The 20,670-nt window shown below is 45.0% G+C and overlaps 1 protein-coding gene across 1 annotated transcript in view; it reads left to right on the top strand.

Moving 5' to 3' along the window:
- PRKCG (protein kinase C gamma) overlaps nt 1-20,670 on the top strand; it is a 1,201,807-nt gene that overhangs the window by 949,624 nt on the left and 231,513 nt on the right. The window contains exon 5 of the mRNA XM_078650936.1: nt 9,673-9,804. Coding sequence (XP_078507062.1) covers nt 9,673-9,804 — 132 coding nt within the window. The remainder of the gene's footprint in view (nt 1-9,672; nt 9,805-20,670) is intronic.

Genomic DNA, 20,670 nt, shown 5'->3' with positions numbered 1-20,670 from the left:
CCCTCGATAATACAGCTGGCAAACAGCCTGAACACGCTAGGGCACCAGGTAGCACACCTCTATAAGATCCTAGGCCCCAAACACACCAAACTTAATGACAAAGTCATAAACTTCTGGGGGGAGGCAGCAGGTCAAGCACTCAGCGAGGACGCTAAAGCCGAGCTATGGAGGTCCACGAGTCGGAAAAAGGTGACGGCCACACTGAACCAGACAAAATTCTGGCTGGTACACAAGGCATACTGGACACCGGCCCGATTAGCCACCGTAGGCATTAGAGACAGCGACGTATGCTGGAACTGCGGTAAAGAAAGGGGAGACTTAGAACACCTCCTACTGAAATGCCCAAAGATCAAGGACTTCTGGGGGAAGATCAGAACACTTATCCACGAAATCACAGGCATAGACATACACATAGACCTCACGAGCCTGGCCCTAGGGTTTACATCCCAGGCAATCACAAAAGCAGAAGATCGGGACCTCATTGATCTTCTGCTAACAGCCGCAGTCAAAATAGTCCTAACTAACTGGAAGGACACATCAAAGGCGGCTCCACAGGCGTGGCTCAACTGGGTCACTTTCCTCAGGGGGGCGGACAACATCACAGCAAAACACACACCGAAAACGCACAAGCAGTCGACCATGTGGGGGTCCCTAGACCACTACCTGTCATCACACAAGCCACCGTAGGCGTGAGCAAGAGACATCTGAGGGCGCTTGCAAAACAGTTTTGTGATAACAGAACACCGTGCACATCTCCTACTTTATCTATACCTCTCTCTCTGTTCCCCCGGGGCGCGGAGCACAAGATGATCGATTACAGAGACGCACAAATGCCATGGAACATCAAAGGACGGAATACGAACTATGAGACCACGAACTGGAGGATAATCTCAAGAGCTCGAACTACCGCCCGCCCCCTTTTCTTTCCTTTTCTTTTCTTTTCTTTCTTCTCCTCTCTTCAGCCTGCTCTCTTCCTTCCTCTTTCACTCATGTATAAGCCTCGTCCATGTATGTAAATTTATATTTTTCTATATACAATAAAGAATTTCGGAAATTAAAAAAAAGGAGCTTAATACATTTTTTAATAATCCTTTAAAAATGCCCCACCAAGTAAAACATATTATTCTAACAGTGTATGCTATAAGGGCAAGTTGGCACTATTTGCAGTCATTGAATCAGCAGAGATCCTTGAGCTTTCCAAATGTACTTTGGCTATTCAACTGCAATTTTAGCTTGCTTTTTTTTATGAACCGGCAGAATAGATTTTATTTGACCAGGTTCCGTTTGCCCATAATGCACTTTTTGGTAGTGTTAGGGCCGATTTCCTTCCTACCAATCTACTGTGGAACTCTTGGCCGATGGACCTTTGTTGTCTGCTGAGAAGTGTAAAGGGGGGAAATAACTCATGAAGGCAGACTACAATTTTTAAGAACCATGGCTCTGAAGGATCACAGACTCCGAATTTCAAGTTAGTGGGATTATTACAAAGGAAAAAAACAACTGAATGTACAAACAACTAATGAAGAGGTTGTATAAGTACATGGGAACTAATACAAATCCAAACCTATGAGTTTGTTTTATACAATCAATCATAAACAAAATGATGATTTCCAGAAGCAGAACACAGGCAATGATTGCCCCCAAGTCAAGATCAGACTTCTTCTGTGGCGAATGAATAAAAAGCATGAGTCTTTCCCTACACTGCCACTATCGTGACATCCCTACTTAACATTCCTCAAGCGAGATCAGGAACAGGTGCAAGCACGTGAACACTTCCTCACGTTGTGTAGGTCAAGTATCCAAAGCTACGGAGCTCTTTCTAAGATGCTCCTTCTCTCTCCTTCGATTTCCTCACCTCCTCTCCTGACTCAATCCTTGGGACACTGTCCCTAATACTTAACACTGAAACGTAGAAACTCCCACAGATCACCTCATTTTGCTGAACACTTCTCGTAGGTGATTTTCCATGCGGTGTCGAACTCCAGCTCCTGGCTCGATAACCTTCATTCCCAGGCCTCCCTCAATGAGAAAGTATACCGTCTCCCAATTATCAGCGTTCCTTACACATAGTATCATCTCCTCCACGAGCCTGACTCTCCTAAAACAAAAGTCATTGTTCTAACTGACAAAGATGACTTTCTCCACCTGTAGCAGAAGCGTGAGAACAGAACAGATTCAACATGTACATGAAATTCACCCAGAAGGCTAGCCTGAGAGCTTCCAGGGAAATAAATTTCAGGCCTGTAGAAATCAGCCAACATAAGAGTGAAACACATAGGCCCTTCAAATACACGCATATGTGAACATTTAATTTAGGCCTTTTCTACATCATTGCATTACAAAGCACATCAAATGCATATTTCATTGCAAGCAAATTATGAAATCCGACACGTTAAGCACAATTAGTCACATCTACGTGCAAACTTTAAAATGGTGCACGTTTAAATCAAATGCATTACATCACATATGAGAAACTTCGTTAGACATATTTAGGCAACTACTAATGATAACATTATTCAGAACACAAATGCCATGTTGTTTCTTCGCATTGCACAATACTTTTCTATCATTATACTTTCATATGTTATTACTGGATATGATCAAATAACCAAATGTTATCACAACAAAGGAATGTATGTGGATGGGAACTATCCATGATTACTGTTAGAAGGGGCGATCTCAGAGGGCCAGATTGGGTCTCACCTGACCACTCCAGGACCCACCTCTCCCACAGATATTGCCGAGTCTTATTGTGAGGTCCCCACCGGGGAGGACTTCGAGTCTACGATCGTACACACTGAACTCACACCACACTTATGAACGGACACCACACCCTAGGTATTCAGTATTAAGTTCTTTATCAAACAGGAGGGATAATAGGCACTCTTATGTACAAACGATCGAGGGATCGTAAAGTCTCTAGGAATTCGGGAAGAGGGAAGCGGGACAGTCTTAGCCTTTAGGCAAGTACGAAGCGTACCCTGCGCACAGCTCTCAATCCTCGAGCCAGGGGGTACGGAAGATGATGGTCGTACTAGCTGCTTCACTCACGTCGAGCCGGCTCAGGTCGTGATGGTAGCGTCGATGGTCCAGCCAGACCAGAGTACTCCTTGAGCCGCGACGAGGTCAGCAGGGCTCGATCCGGAGAAGTTCTTGAGGAGCCGCGACAGCGTCAGCAGGGCTCCGAGGTCTTTGGAGAGGGCGAGCCGCAACAGCGTCAGCAGGGCTCCGATGGTTCAGTTCCGGGTTCGAGAAGGAGGCACGACAGCGTCAGCAGGGCTCAGCGATTCAAAGAGTTCAGTTCTCCTTAGGGTCAGCCGCGATCAGATCAGCAGGGATTTCTTGTCCAGATACAACTGCCCGCTAGTTGTGGTGCGGGCCTTGATATAGTCCAGTGGCCCTTTGATGTCCGGACCCTCGCAGGCGGAGGTCTCAGGCCTTGGGGGCTGGTCGTTGGCGAGGTCCGGCGGTTGGTTCTTTGATCTTTTGAGGATGCGCCCGGGAATGCCCAGACGCGCCAGCAGGTCTGGAGCCAGCCCTCCGGGAGGCCAGATGTGCAATTGAAACTGGTCCACCGGGGCAGGCCAGAGGTGTGATAAATCCCAGTCTCTCAGGGGAGGCCGGAGGTGCCATCGAAACTCCCTGGCTTATCTCACTCGGGGAGCCCTTTACCCCCCCAGCCGGGATGGGCGCGCCTTGTAGTCTGAGTTTCACTGGGGCCGGGGTCATGCTAGGCCCAGGGAGTCAGGGGTCTCGGGGAAGGAAAATGGCTGCCGGGCCTTGTGGGGCAAATAGGTTCTGGGCGCACGGAGCCAGGAGCGGGACGGGATATGCGGGGCTGGTCGTACAGGAAGCAGGACGACCTGGGCACTCTGGGGGTGGACTACGCTAGCGGGGTGCTGCGCAGGGACTCTGGACGTAGGGCTACGCTAACGTGGTGCTGAGGAACGGGGGGAACCCGCCACGAGGCCATGTCCAACAATTAGGATGCACCCATACAAATGAAAGAGCACCATTGTGCTCTATTAGTAGCTTTTCCTTAGCAATGTGATTGGTCTAATAGCCTTACGCTATATCCATGTAATAACGCATCCAAACAAAGTACCCTGCATTTTGCTTTCTTTTGTGCCCTGTGTGAGCCAATTTTTTGTTACCACTGTTAAGGGCATATCTCCCTTTCTCTGATATAGAAGGTTTTAGTTTTCTGATCTCTCGGGATTCTATTGATATTTGTTCTGCTGTTTTAAATTTTATTAGAGGAGCAATTGTAATTAGAAAGAGGTATGGATAATGGATTGTGGGCGCACTTTATATTTTGCGATATTAGAGTATTATATTCTTAGATAGATGAATCTGTGATATTCTATACCTTGTGGGAGCAAATGAAGAAAAAAAAGATATATATTAAATCAACTTTGATACTGCTGTTTTTAAGTCTATTTGTATTCATGTTTTTATGAAGAATTTTGTGGATTTATTTCTTTCTGTGCTTTTAAGATTTATTTACTAAATCGAAAAAAGCTTTTTTTAATTTCGATTAGTGACTTCTGTGAGTTAGCCCCCCACTACAACCGATATCCCAAATCTTACATGCACTAAACCTAAAAACGATCTCAAATTATTACAAGTGAATCACTCATTTGGTGACGAACATCAACAGCATACTGATTACTCGAAAGATGCTCCCACAATCATATGTAGGGAAGTTGTTTATTTTAAGAGAGAGCAATGGCCTCCAAGAAGAAATCCAGATAAAATGATCATACCAATATTCCTCTGAACGTGCAGTCACTCATCATGAATTGGCTCAGTTTTTTCTCACAACTAGGCACCCAGCATACATGCACACCTTGACACGTGACTGTTCTGCTAGCCTTCCTTCTTGTGTTTGGTGAAATATGCCAATTTCCTAAAATATAATTGGGGTGTGTCCTGAAGGAAAGATTAGGGAAATCTTTTATATTTTGATCCCTTCAATCCACCCTCTCCCTAGTGAGACAGTCTCTCCGTTCTGTGCTGCCAGAGTCTTAAAAGGTGCAGTAATTGTAGGGTAAGAGGAACAGTCTCTGCTGTGCTCAGGGCCAGACTGGCTACTACTCTGGCATGTTTTTGGTGGGCGGCAGGTTAGAGGACTGCTTTGAAAATAGGATGGCCTGCTGGATTGAACTTTTTTTTAACCAGGGTTTATTTTGGTATCCAGGCCGGCCCTGGTTTGTGCTCGAGAATGCCAAGAAAATGTACTAGCATTGACTTTTTGAGCCTCGTTACGTGACTTGTCTCTTTAGTTTACCAAATCCCACACATCATTTTATAAATCTTTAGAATAATTTAGTTCAAGTTCAAGTTCAAGTTCAAGTTCAGAAATTTGTATAGCGCACTACTCACCCAGAGGGTTTCAAGGCGCTTGGGGGAGGGGTGCATTATTTATCGAAAAGCCAAGTTTTAAGTTCCTTTCAGAAAGAAATGTGGTTCTGTGTGAGGCGGAGGTGAGAGGGGAGAGAATTCCAGGTCTTGGCCGCCAGGTAGGAGAAGGATCTTCCTCCCATGGTGGATCTGTGGATGCGCGGAACTGCGGCGAGGGCTTGATTGGAGGATCTTAGTTGGCGGGCGGGTGTGTAGAAGGACAGTCGTGTGTTGAGGCATTCTGGTCCTAGTTTGTAGAGGGCCTTGTGTGCGTGGGTGAGGAGACGGAACGTTATTCTCTTGTTAACGGGAAGCCAGTGGAGGTCTTTCAGGTGACCGGTAATGTGAGCTTGGCGAGGGATGTCCAATATGAGTCTGGCTGATGCGTTTTGGATGCGTTGGAGTTTTTTCTGTAATTTGGCTGTGGTTCCGGCGTAGAGGGTGTTTCCATAGTCCAGTCGGCTGGTGATCAGTGCGTGGGTGACAGTCTTTCTTGTTTCGGTGGGGATCCAACGGAAGATTCTTTTGAGCATACGAAGTACGTTGAAGCAAGAGGATGAGACGGCGTTAACTTGTCTGGTCATCGAGAGGGAGGAGTCTAGGATGAAGCCTAGGTTACGTGTGTGGTCTGTGGGTATGGGTGCTGTGCCCAGGGCCGATGGCCACTATGAGTCGTCCCAGGCAGAGGGGGATGATCCTAGGATGAGGACTTCCGTTTTGTCTGAGTTAAGTTTTAGGCGGCTGTTTTTCATCCATTCGGCAACTTCTTGCATGCCTTCGTGAAGATTGGTTTTGGCGGTGTTAGGGTCTTTGGTGAGGGAAAGGATCAGCTGGGTGTCGTCAGCGTAAGAGATGATGTTAAGGTTGTGTTGTCGCGCGATGGATGCGAGGGGACTCATGTAGACGTTGAAGAGGGTGGGACTGAGTGATGATCCTTGTGGTACTCCGCAGATGACTTCGGTGGCCTCGGATTTGAATGGGGGGAGTCGGACTCTCTGGGTTCTCCTGGCGAGGAACGAGATGATCCAGTCCAAGGCTTTTCCTTGTATGCCGATGTTTCTGAGGCATTGTATGAGGGTGCTGTGACAGACTGTGTCGAAGGCGGCGGATAGATCCAGTAGGATGAGGGCGACTGTTTCTCCGTTGTCCAGTAGCGTTCGGATGTCGTCTGTTGCTGCAATGAGGGCGGTTTTGGTGCTGTGTTTGGCTCGAAAGCCGGACTGTGAGGTGTCGAGGGAGTTGTTGGATTCAAGGAAGGCGGCGAGCTGACTATTGACGGCTTTTTCAATGACTTTGGCAGGGAATGGGAGGAGGGAGATGGGGCGGTAGTTCTTAAGTTCAGAGGGGTCTGCTGTGGGTTTCTTCAGGAGGGCGCTGAGTTCGGCGTGTTTCCAGCTTTCTGGGAAGGTATCGGAGTTGAAGGAGCAGTTGATGACATCACGGAGATGGGGTGCGATGATGGAGTCTGCTTTGTTGAAAATGTGGTGGGGACAGGGGTCGGTTGGCGAGCCTGAATGGATGGAGTTCATTAGGCGGGTGGTGTCTTCAGTGGTGATTGGGTTCCAGGCGCTAAGGTTGTTAGAGGGCGGTTTAGGTTCGGAGGTGGGTGGAGTGGACTGTTCTTTGGAAATGTTCTCAAAGCTGTTATGTATGTCGGCGATTTTGTTGTAGAAGAAAGCGGATAACGAATCGCAGAAGTCTTGGGAGGGAGTAATGTCGTTTGAGGCTGCGGTGGGGTTGGTAAATTCTTTGACGATGTTGAATAGTTCCTTGCTGTTATGGGCGTTGTTGTCGAGTCGGTCCTTGAATGCTGATTTTTTTTATTTGAATTTACCAATTTGTTTACAAAATGGGTGGGGTAGATGGTGCTGGGAAAAGCATGGTACGTTGCTTTCTGTCAATCCTTTCCTGAAGGAAGACTGACTGAGGTGACATTCTGTAGGGCATTAATGTGAAGGGACGAAAGTTCTACTTTGGGCTTTAATGATTTTTTTTAACCTAGTTGACTACGACTTTGTCTAAACATTTGGCAACCACAACTGAAACAGGATAATCTTGTAGATCTACTAAATAGTCAAATGTTTTCTTGGCAGCATGAATACCGGAAGCTTTTTCAATTGACAATAACAATTATTTAGGAGCCTAAGGGCCTGATTTATACGTTGGTGGACGTGCTACTCTGTCAGAACAGTGACTGATTTATCTCGTCCGCTGAAGTATAAATCTCATAGGATATAATGGGATTTATATTTCAGCGTACGGGATATCCTTGACGCAGTACCTCATTTGCAAAGATCTAAATTAGGCTTTTAATCAGAAGGCATATCACCAGCATATACTTCAGTGTATCCTTTGTACACATCCTCCAGCTCCGAAAATGCTTTTGATCACTCCATCAATAAAGATAAAGCAGTCTATTGTGTAAAGACCTATTGTGGATGACACTTACACATGGCTTTGGGTCACTTCATTGCCTATCATTGGCTGGCTTTCTTGTCAATCTCATTTGTTTGCTTCTCATTCAATACCTTTTCTTCTTCTTCTTGTGGTTGTCCTCCATCAAAGTACATGTCTTTTCTCGTTCTCTAGCACTTCCCTGGGTGCTGCTTCCTCATCCATAGTGCACACCCTCTGTGCTTGGTGCTGCTCTCCCAACCCCGAGGTCCTCCGTTGCTCCCTTGCTCATGCTGTTTGTTATTTATTTATTTGACTCTTAGAAGGCCCCACAGGTGCAATTTGCTAGAGGGCCACTCCTTTAGCTAAAGATGATTTTTCACACCATTTATTTTCATTTTCTTTAATTTACCGCTCCGAGTGTATCCACCATGTTGAAACGGTAAATCAAAAAAATAAAACAGCAGCTTTGTCATGACACATGTGCGTGTATATGTCTTCGTGCTGGGTTCGCAGTAGCATCATGGTGCATATGTACACATGCATGATGACATGCATATCTTTTTGTCGTACCTAGCTTCTTTTGTTTTGCCCATGGAGAAAAGCATTGGCAAAACCAAAAAGTGTGCTCCATTGTCTTTGCTTCTCCTTGTTTTCTAAGTGACAAGGTACGACACATTTTGGCAAGAATTGTCTAGATCCAAAGTACGGGAAAGTAATAAAAAAAACTAGTCCTCGTTCTTGGATAAATTGTTTATATCAAACAGGATATAGAAAATTCTGCCCTTCTCACTTCTCGTCACTCGTAGCAAACAGCCTGTGAATTAAGGATCATATTTATAGTTTCGCGAACGGGACACTCTGTCACCAATGGGTTAGATGTCCTGTCAGCCATATGACAAGCAATTTATGGCCTGCAGCACTTGTAATATGCCCAACGGAAATGTGTTAACTTTTGAGTAATTATCGTTGAGTTGGGAGAGGGGCCAACTTGCAACAGATATGGATTTTGACGCAAGTAAAGAGAGGAGCAAGGGTGCCAATGCAGACTCTTGTTTCAAGAGGTGTGAGGTTGGAATCTTTGTGGTCAAGAGACCTTGCTGACCAAATCTTGGTCCAGGTGTTTATACACATTTTTTTGACCACACATAGTTGTGGCCATAGTGCCTGATTCACAAAGGCCTCAGTACAAGTGGCGGAGGCCCCGCAGTTGTGGGGGAGTCTCCGCACTCGAAGCGGAATCTCCACATTGAGAATTCTCATTCTTAGGTTCCGCCCAGAGTGTGGAGCCTCCACCACAACGGTGGGGCCTCTGCCCCGAGTGTGGAGATCCTTTGTGAATCAGTCCCACAGTCGATTAGACTTGACTAAGTTAAAGGAAGAATGAAAGTCCAAAATATTATAAAAGGCTGACCTTTCCTTCCTTTTGTGGACTCTGTGCGAGCACCATAATGTAAAAGCATGACGTAGTTTTCCCATCCCATAGTAGAATACTGTTTTGCTGCAAGGGAATACGCTTGGTTTTGGAAACCCCTGTTTCAAGGTGTAGTATCAGCAAGTGAGAACATATTTTTGACGCGGAATCCTTAAGGATAAAAGTCTAAATGTCAAAGGTTTTTTTTCTGCTTTCTTTCTTAGTATGGGTTTTCTAACATTGGGACTTCGTTTTCAGAAGTTCCAGGTGCAAATAAATATGGTGTAGTACAATTCTGTCCATCTTTAATGGTCACCTTTTAATTACATCTCCAAGAAACCCATTGTCACTTTGCAGACAACTGGTTTGGGGGAACAGCTACAGAAAACATAATTCTGTAAGATTTTAGGGTTACCAATAGCTGATAAATTAATAGTTCTTCTCCCTTTACCCTTCCACAGGTTGTGAAATGAACGTGCACAAGCGCTGTGTGCAAAGTGTGCCCAGTCTCTGTGGTGTGGACCACACAGAGCGGCGTGGGAGGCTGCACATCAAGGTGGATGCGCTGAGCGAAGAAGAGGTGCAGGTCACAGGTAGGTTGAACCAGGAAGAGGTTCAAATCACAGAAAGGCTATAGAAGAAGAGGTGGAGGTCACAGGTATGCTGTACCAGGAGGAGGTTCAAATCACAGGCATGCTAGGTAAGGAGAGGGGCAGGTCACAGGTAGACTGGGCAAGGAAGATGGGCAGGTCGTAGGCTACAACAGGAAGAGGTTCAGTTTAGAAGTAGTTGAGGGAAGGAGAAGTGTAGTCACGACTAGGAAGGGAGATGGGAAGGAGCATACAGAGGTTGAGAAACTGAGAGAAGCAGGTCAGAAGCAAGTTAGAGAAGGAGAGATTGAAATCACAGGTAGGCTGGGGAAGGCAACGGTTCAAGTCACAGCTGATTAGAGAAGGGAGATAAGCAAGTCACAAGCAGACTGGGAGGAGAAGGGAAGCACACAGGTCAACATAGACTGTAAACACAGCTTTTTATTAAAATATAAAACCAGAATACAGACTGGAAATACCTCAACTTCACATTTATATCTAGCTACAAAACATCTGTCATGCATCAAATTTCTAAATTCACCCAAACTCACTGATTTACACATAGAAGATGATTGGAATGTTTTTCTATCCAATCATTTGGGGACAAGTATTTGAAAGAAGGATGAAGAGCACATAAACCTTTTTAGGGAGATATTTATGTACAGTCTATATTTTGGAGAATTTATTTTTGCAAAACATATTATTGCAGTCTGTTTTCTTTGAGGCTGTGTGAAGGGGAGGCCAATGGTATGTTATTTGAGGCAGAGGTGCAATTGTCTGGAGAGGTACATTTCAAGTGCTGTGTGTATGTATAACATTGTTTTGCCTTGCATGTGATCAGGAGGTAACCTGCCATAAGGTGATACCACTTAGACCAATGTTACCCATAAGCCCATCTACAGTCACATGACCAGGGTCGGATTGTTAAGGTGGGCACTCGGGCAACGGCTGAGGGGCCGGTATCCAAGTTCCAGCTGTGGGCTGCTTTTTTGGGCAGCCTGGGGGGGGGGGGGGGCGATTTAGGCAGTGTCTGCATTGTTCGAATGCCACTAGCGGCCCAGTGCGTGCCTGAGTGGCCTTCCGGAGGCAGATGTGCCTCCATTACCTCCCTTTTACTAAGGGGGCAGAGGTGTCACTCTCTTTCTCTCGCTGGGATGGCCCATTAATGTATTCTGATTGAGTGGCGGTGGGGGTCCTGAGCTGAAGTGGCCTCACTTGTTTTCAGGTGTGTTTCACCAGTGTGAACTAATCCCTGCATTTATTTTTATCTAAGTAAAGTTAAGAAAACATGCCTCTGTCAGAGACCCGCCCCTCCCTGTTTTCATAAAACTTCGCCGAAGCTGTGTTTTGCGGAAAGGCAATATGCAAATGTGGGCCACTTTTTTTTTTAGCGTGCTGGGCCTATTTTGTATCCCAATACAACCCTGCACATGACCTCACCCTCCCCGTGACACTTTTGTTGCAAATACACTCGGCCTCCCCTGACCACGACCAACATTTAATACTTAAGAGAGGCAGAGCGGTGGAGGGATCCCTAAAGAGTAATTGTTATCTGCCCCTCACCCAGGCCAAATGTGTGTCAATCAGTAACCGCTAGCTGAGCAGAATTTGTAATCCATCGTAAAGAGTGTTTACAGTTTGTACCTGACATGCATCCACTGTGATTTGACCTAGATCTCGTTCAGTATAAAGCCTGCCTACCGACATGTGGGAACATGGTTATTTTTCATGCATTTCTTTTTAGTGGATGTGAGCCTCAGTGGCATAGCTTCAAGGAGGGTTGGGAAGGTTTGGCAGTGTTACACCCTTCCCCGTAATAAATTAATGTTCAGATGTTTAATTGGGTTCTGGTGCTCTCAGTCGGGTATGGCGAGGTGTCTGTCAGATTTCACTTAGGAATTTTGCATTAGCACTCTTTCAAAAGCAAACACTCTCTCATCTCTGTTTTGAAAGTCCTAACAAAATGTATTAAAAGAAAATATTGCTTCTCTCACTTAGTACTTCTACCAGTCCGCATTCCTCTCCCTTTCCACTGCCCCTTAAGCCCCTCTCATGTGCCCTGCTCGCCGTATAACATATATGCCAGTGTGATTGTCAGGAAATCTGACGCTCACACCCACAATCTTCATGACCAATCTATGCCCCTGGTGAGCCTTTACTTTTTCAATGCTAGTGCTGTGTATGTTTGGATTGCATATGTCTCACAGGTATTCTGCCTTGCTGTAGCATCACTGAGTCCTCCGCAGCCCTGTAGGCCCATGCAGTCACATGATGTTGCCCTTCCCCCTTGACCCCCACTCTTGCTGTTTGATTGAGATCTAAAACATTTACATAACCTCACCTTCCAGGGTGTCCAGGTGAATGGTGGAGTGGCTAAGGGCGTCTTTCCTTTGAGTTTTAACTGTTTAGGCCTTCTACTACCTAAAAAGGGCCAGTTGCCACATAGCCTGCCCCAGGGCCGGACTGGGAACCAAAACCGGCCCTGGCAAAGTCCTCAGGCGTTGGGGGTGCCGCCAAGCTCTTTGCCAGGGCCGGTACTGCAAAAATGGCCCTGTAACAAAAACGGCCCCAGCGGCCCCAAACCGGCCCCCCACCCGTGCGGCACACCGGGGGATTGCCCGGTGCCCGCTACGGCCAGTCCGGCGCTGGCCAGCCCTTTCTATCCCTCAAACTCCTTGCTCTACCCTCTCCCTTTCTCATTAATGCAAATACATTCTTTCTGCAGGTTTTTTGGAGTTTCACAGATACCAGTGGGTTGCACATTCACTGCTTCTGGGAGGACACCGCAGACACTCTAATGAGGTTGATGTAATAATACTTTGGGAGCTCCTCCAGCATCCCATTGGTTGGCACACTATGGACCTATTACTGAGGTTTCTGTGAAGTCCTTGGGTTGTGCCTTCACTGTTTCTGGGTAGTACCCCATATCCTCTCTAATTAAGTGTCTCTGAATTTTCTTGGTATGTGCCTTCCACTATCTCTAGGTGGATCCATCAATCCGTTACTGAGATGCCTATGATTTCCACCTCTATGGTTTTTAGCTGGTGCACCATAGACTCTACCACAGTGCAGTTACTTGAGTTACAACTTCACCGCCTCTTAATAGACCCCATAGACCCTTCATTGAGATGGGTGTGGCAATCCATGCATCTGAGGGACTACTTCATAGACACACTACTGTAGTATCTGCAGTATTCCTTGCACCCGCCACTTCTTGGTAGACTCTACTTGGCTGCTAGCTTGTGACTTGTCACATTTGTTTGTCTCATGAGTCTATATTATTTGTGAGACTGCATGCTCAAATATGACCTTTGGGCCATGGCTGCCTGCAACCAGTGCATAAGTTGTGAAAGAATGAGTACTGGTGCCCATAGCTCTGATTGGAAGCCCATGTCTTGTGTTATTAAATGTCGAGAGCAAAATACCAAGGCTGCATAGTCTTGAATCCAACTCATGCATCTTTATTCCTCTTGCAGATACTCTCTGCCAATTTATCTTACTCCTACTTCCTCCCTTTGGGACTGGTTTTCCATCTTTCTCTTTATTTCTTCCTTACCCTTTGTGTGTTTTTTATTTTTTTCCTTTTGGCAAATGTCTGTTGCAGAAAAAAGTTAGTGCCTGTGCCCAAAACTGAGTGCCACTAGCCCCCACCGGCAACCACTGGCTCAAATTATGCACTACCAGTGCATACCTGCAGGTTACTACTAAGTCACTTCTAGCAAGTTTCTAAAGAACATTAACTATACCTGCATGCAAGTCTTACCCTACACAGATACTTCCCTTATCTACGGAGGCTATCCAGTGCTTACTCCGGCTGAATTAATGAGAACATTCTTGTTAGTAGCTCCTATCTTATTTTGAGTGGACCCCATAAAGCATTTATCTTGGTGTCTGTTAATATCGTATGGCGTGATGTGCTTCTCAGTAGCTCCTCTGTGGAGCCTATAGAGCATTGATGTAACACGTGCCCTCATGTTGGTTGTTTCTCCGTTGCTACTAAAAAGCCCTTAAAAAGCATTACAATGGCTCTGTTTCTTCTTTCATGCTGGTGAGTTGCTTCTCATCACTCTTGGATGAACTTGGATCATTTACCTTGGCTGACTGCATACCGTATGTGATGATGTAACATGTACTGTGAGATAATAGAATGTTGGAGCTAAAATGTTGGAGCTAGAAGGTTGGGGTAAAATGGCATGTATGCAGGGCAGGTGGAGAAGGGGCTGAAGGGAAGAGCACAGTGTTAGGAGCCCTGAATAAATACGGGAATAGACTGAGCTGTCTAATGCTGGTTATCACAAGGCTAATGATCAGGATACATCTATGCGGGTTGGAGTAAGAGAATTCTGGTTACTGCACTCATCCGTAAGAGCTTAAACTGAGGAGATACAAATCAGAGATTGACGAGCGGTGATGCAGCGTACAGTGAGTAATCGCCTGCAGTGAGTAATTGCACATTATCACGCACTCAAGATAGTGCAAAATAGTGCTAAAAATGTAGGGCCTCATTTATGAGGTTTTGCCGTAGGGAAGCGCAGCGGGCATTCCTGCTGCGCTTCCCTACGGCAAAAAAAAGATCCCTTTCCCCTGCGCTGGCGCACAATGGGTTGCCGTGCACCAACGCAGGCCCCTTTGCACCATGGTGCAAGGGTGCCTGCGTTGCGAGGATGATTATTTTTGTACAGGAAGGGAAACCTTTCTGTACAAAAATAATCACAAGTGGCATTTCCTCTTTCTATGTGTGCTGTAGAGTGCAGCACACACGGAAAAAGGTAAAAAAAGGAGAAATAAAGATATTTCTCCCCGTTGCGCCTCCCTTACGCCTCCCCTGGGGAGGCGTAAGCTTTTGGTACTGCCTCAGATTTACGATTTTTCGTAAATCTGGGACAGTGTCAAAAGGCCATGGTTGTTGCTGGGAACGCCCCCCAGCAACACCCATTGCACGCCCCTTTAATGCAGAACACCGAGTTAAAGGGACTGATATTTATCAGGCCGCATTAAGCAAAAAAAGTGGCTTAGTGCTGCCTGATTAATATCACGCAGGCTTCTGCCCCACGGAACGTCACAAAAAGTAACATTCTGATGGCGCAAGGGGCCTCATAAATGAGGCCCTTAATTTTGAAGCAGGGCGCAGCTTGAAGTGCACATGCGCCCATCTTTTTCAGTTAAGAGGAGCTACTCATGCACATGCACCAGATACGGAAAAGGCATTTATTTGCGCTTACATAATCACACCCTTGTTGAAAATACAAGCGCAACCAGCAATGGAAAAAGAAAAGAGAGGGAGAAATGTGATGATGTAACATGTAGTGTGAGATAATAGAATGTTTGAGTTAGAAGGTGGGTGTAAAATGGTACGTATACAGGGCAGTTGGAGAAGGGACTGAAGAGAAGAGGACTGTGCCCTGAAGAAATACATGAAGCTACCGAGCTGTCTACGACTGATTAATGCTGGTTATCATATTAGTGCATGTCTGCAGTTGGAATATAAAGATGATCTGCCATCATAGTCTGCATCAGTGCAGGCCTTCGGCTGCTAGGCCATTCATGGGTGGAGCCCATAGGCACCTGCTCAATCAGGCACAATAAGGAATTAATGTATCTAGCTTTCACTCCTTTTCCGGCCATCACATGCCTAAGCATAACAATCTAAGAAAAGATAAGAGCACTACCCGACTAACTCACACAGAAAGCCAAAACCCTTCTCACATATGAGACACTGAAATTCAGCATTCTTCCAACCAACCACACCTCCATGGAGTAGAAAGATACCTGTCCACTAAAGTACATAGGCATCTTGTCAGTGGTATTTAGAGCTTTATGAATGCAAATATAATTCAACACAATCTCACAAGTTACTGATTTTTAGAACATTGCAATGTTGGGAGCTCCATTGGAAACAATGGAGTGCGCTGGGCTTATAATGGCTGGTATAAGCCTGGAGCTCCAACATTCCAATGTTTTTTTGTTCACAGCTCTGGCTGTGAACAAAGGCTTCAGGGAACCTGAGGGGATTCCAATCCCCTCACGCTCCCAAAAGGCTTTGTTTTTTTTCTTAGAACATTCTGTCCTCTAGTGACAGAATGTTCTAATAGCCTTATACCCCTTCGTAGATGGGCTATACCGCTATTAAAGTCCCTCTCCCTTGTTAAAGGCCCTCGCCTTCAGCTCGGGGCCTTTAACGCTGGAGAGGGCCTTTAATAGCCGGTATAGCCATCTACGGCGGGCTATAAGGCTATAATATAAGGAGGGGCATGCAGAATAGAGAAGGATAAACCAATGGCAAAAGTATGTCACAGATGTCTTCCGAATGAGAGGCACAGGTCACAGCAGGTAGGTTTGGAAAGAAGAACTGCAAGTCACAGGGAAGCTGTGAAAGAGCTGTGTAGGTCACAGGTTGGATAGGGAGGGAGAGGTAATTGCACACAGTGCTCTATTGGCTTCTGTAAATTAGATTGCTTTAAGCTAACTGCAAGTCGTTCAAAATATGGCAGCACGTCTCATTCTTAATCTTTGAGCTAGGACAGCATCTGTCCCTCTTCTGCACACGCTTCAATAGCTCCAATTCGCAAAAGAATCCTCTTCAAGGTTTGCTGCCTGACTCACAATTCTTTGCAGGACACTGTGCCGAGCTGCCTTACTTCAAAGTTTGTCCACTATAGTCCTTGTAGAGTTTTGAGATTTAGTGATAAAGCCATGCTGGCAGTTCCACGTATCACAAAATCTCACTCAGGAGGCAGATCATTCTCTTACCTGGCTCTCCGTTTGTGGTATAGGCTCTCATTTCATATACGCCAATGAACACATCATTTCAATTTTAGGAAATTTCTCAAAACTGTGTGATTTCAGGCCTAATCAGTCTACTCTTAAGCTTATTTTTCTGTGTTGCGCCGAGATACCCCTCCCTGGGTAATTAGTGCACATTATAAATTAAATTAACATAACATAACTTAATGTGTATACAGGGGAAGGCGTGGTGTGAGGAACATTAAGGGCCCGATTACAAGTTTGGCGGTCCATACGACCTCCAAACTCATGGTGGAAGTTTGGTGCCAGTCGTGGACTGCTGCACTAGTGATCCGGCTGCCGTATTGCAAGTACCGTGGTCAGACCTCAATAGGACCACCGCAACCGCCAGGGAACCCGCGATCCCTAACGGTGGCGCAGTGGTCTGAAATAACCTGGCGGTGCTGCTGCGGCATCCCCAAGCATATTACAAGTTTCCTCACATCCACCTGTTTCATGGCGGTGAGCCCGCCATGAAAAGGGTGGTGGTGAAGAAACGTAGGTAGCCTTCTCGGGCCCCCTGTTCCCTCAGGACCCTGGGATGCATGAGAGGGGCACATGGTGGGACCCCTTTCTACATGCACCCCTTCCCTGCATGGCATGGACTTTACAGTCCATGCGTGCAGTAATGATCTTTGGCGCCTCCATTGCGGTGCCTTTTTAATAGGCACTCTGCTGTGGAAACGCCAAAGGACCGCCCATCAGACCACAAGATAATAATCTGGAGGGTGGGCGACTGTGAGGTTTGGCGATGTGGGAGCGGTTCTGAGTGCAACTCCTGTTAGGGGTTGTCCCCCTGCGCACAGCGTAGAGAATACCAAAAAGAACTGGTATAATAAAGTTTTTTAGAACAAAAGTATTCAAACCAAAAGTAGACTTTGTTGAACGTTTAATGACTGACTGTCATTCTTGAGATTCTCTTTGTTTCAAAAATCATGATAGTGATGATCCAAGAATCCTTAAATGATAACAAACAGTTATACATCATTCTTAAATCAGTCCCAATGCATTTCGGGCAAGACTTCTGCCCTTCGTCAGGGGAACATTCTGTGAACAAAATAATGAGAAAAAATGCACGGTCTGAGTAGGAAGTATCGCGTATAGTCTTCCAACAACATATAACCTAACTACTATTCAATGATCAGCATTAACATGCAGGGATTCCATTGGTTAAAAAGATATATGATAACGGTAGAGGTGAAACACAATTGGTGAATATATATATAGTAATACTGTATGCCAGAGGGAAAAGACGTTAAAATCATGGGGTGAAGAAATGCCAAGTGTTCAGGTAGATAAATTAAGGTTTGTGAGGTTACTACGAGTGAAAACCAAGTGCTGGCGGTAAATGATGAGACATGCACGAAATCCATGAAATTACTGGGAGTAAAACCGAGTGCTGGCGATAGTTGATAAGACGTGCAACAGCCCGTGAATCACTAGATCGCGGATAAAAGTGTCGGAGCGTAATGAGGCATGCTATTACAAAAACATACAGGAGAAGTCTGTAAAAAATTCTTCAACCGTTGCTGGCGGTGAGGATATCTGCGGACAAACAATGCCCTTTAGTTTGCATCGTGCACAGATAACGTATCCAAAAGTTCTCGAGCAGTTTGTTCTTGTTATTGGTGCCTTCAACCTGTAACACATTTTCAAGTACTAAGAATTGCAATTGTGAAACAATATGTCTTTTCTCCAAAAAATGTACAGCTACAGTGGATTTGATGTTGTTGGTTCTGATGTTACTCTTGTGTTCAAGAAGTCGAGTACGTATTTTCTGCTCTGTGTGGCCAACATAACAAAGACCACATGGACACTTTAGTAAGTATATGACGTTGGATGTATTGCATGTGGCATTAACTTTCAATTTGATGGTGTTACCTTTCATAGGATGATGGATGCTGTTAACTTGTATTGAGTTGTTGCAGTTACTACAGTTATACATGGTATCAAGCCCTTGTATATGATTGTGTTAGAGTCTGTAATTGATCGTGTTAGAAGATCTGTAAGGTTGGGTCCTCTGGTGTATGAAAAAATGGGAGTGTGTTCAAAAAGTCTTCTAAAATCTGGTTCCCTGCTGAGTAGTGGCCAGTGTTTCAGGATAATATTACAATATCTGTTGCTGATGGTAGAATGTTTGGAAACTATTACCATACTTTCATATCTTGTTTAGGTTTGGTAGACAAGAGGTCTTGTCTATTGATAGTGTCACATTTATTCTTGGCGGTTTCCAAAATTTCAGAAGGGTATTCACAGTTTTTAAATCTGTTACACATATCATTCATTTGTTTGGCACACTCTGAGGGCTCGGAGACAATCCGTTTAACTCTCAATAGTTGGGAGAGTGGTAAGTTGTTTTTGAGGCTTGATCTGTGAAAACTCGTGTAGTGTAGAATGCTGTTTCGATCTGTTTCTTTGCGATAGAGAGTAGTGGCAAATTTTCCTTGCTCCAACAAAACTTTCACATCCAGAAAATTGATTGAACGTTGATTGTATTCCCATGTGAATTGTATGCGGTCATCTGTTTCGTTGAGTTGCTGTAGGAATTGAAGAAGAGTATCCACTGTTCCTGACCATAGTATGAAAATATGGTCTATGTAACGGAGAAAAGTCTTACCATAGTTGTTGGTTCAGAATATGCTGTTGCTCAAAATAGTGCATGAAAAGGTTAGCTCACACAGGAGCTGCACAATTGCCCATGGAGGTCCCGTTTAGCGGTAGGTACCACGTGTCTTTCCATTTGAAATAACTCTGGTAGAGTGTAAACATGAGCAGTTCCATCAGAAAAACTTGTAAATTGGGTTTGATATTAGAATCCAGTAGTGCATGTTCAATGGCTTATATGCCTAAACTATGGGGAATTGAAGTGTACAGAGATTTTACATCTATTGTACAGAGCCATAATTCTTCATCCGGAGTAATTTGAATGGTGTTAATGTTGGTAAAAAAATCTGTGGTGTCTCGAATATAGGTTGGAGTTTTGACTACAAGAGGTTGTAAATGTTTGTCAATAAATTTCCCGATAGGTTCGTGGATGCTACCTTTCGTCGAGACGATTGGTCTGAATGGAGGTTTTAGTAAGTTCTTGTGAACTTTTGGTAGCATATATAGTAAGGGTGACCTGGGATGTTCTTGTGTCAGATATTTTTTGACTTTCTCCGTGATTTGATCATCATCCAATGCTTTTTGTAAAATGGTCAACAGTATTGCTTGGAATTTATTGGTGGGATTATAATCCAATTTGGCGTAGATGCTTGTGTCGGAAACATGAATTGAAACTTGTTCTTGGTAAAATTAGCTGTCCATGATTACTAAGGCTCCACCTTTGTCGGCGTTTTGACACACGATGGACTGATTATCAGCAAATTTCTTGAGGATACTTCTGCCTTTGATAGTCAAGTTAGAATGTTTTGAATTTTGTTGAAATTTCAAGGACAAGATGTCTTGTTTAACAAGGTTTTCAAAAGTGTCTATGATCTTATGGCTCACGGGAGCAAGAAAGGTGCTACGTGGATGTAATCCCAACAATGTATCCTCTTGTTGGGTGGATGTAGATACTCTGGGGCATATTACCAACAACTAGCGATAATTATCGCTAGGTTGGCTTAGCGGCAATAGTTTTATCGCCGTGTAGTGACGATTTTTATTGCTTAGGAGCCTTGATATTATCAAGGTTTATCTCCTAAGCGATAAAAATCGGCCGAAATGCATGAATATCGCTGAAAAGTCAGCGATATTCATGCATTACCGAGCAAATGCTCTTAGCCATGTTATCCACCTCCCATTGGATAACATGGCTAAGAACTGCTCAGAGCAGGTGTTAGCTTTTGGAAATATTCGCGCTTAGCGCGAATATCTCCAAAAGTTGGTAATAGGAGATAGCGATGTTAGCGACTGTTTCCAGTCGCTAACATCTTGGCACGCCCACTTTGCATGTCATTAGTGATAAATTTCTCTGATATGCAAAGCGGGGCCCATGATGGTCGCTATCTCCTACTAGCTGTCGCTAACTGGTGTTAGCGACAGCTAGGTAATAGGGAGATAATTGTATCTCCGCTTTCTTGGCTTTTAAAGCCAAAAAAGCGG

This window comes from Lissotriton helveticus, chromosome 7 (assembly GCF_964261635.1).
Source record: "Lissotriton helveticus chromosome 7, aLisHel1.1, whole genome shotgun sequence".
NCBI lineage: Eukaryota > Metazoa > Chordata > Amphibia > Caudata > Salamandridae > Lissotriton > Lissotriton helveticus.
This window is presented reverse-complemented; position numbering and strand designations above follow the sequence as displayed.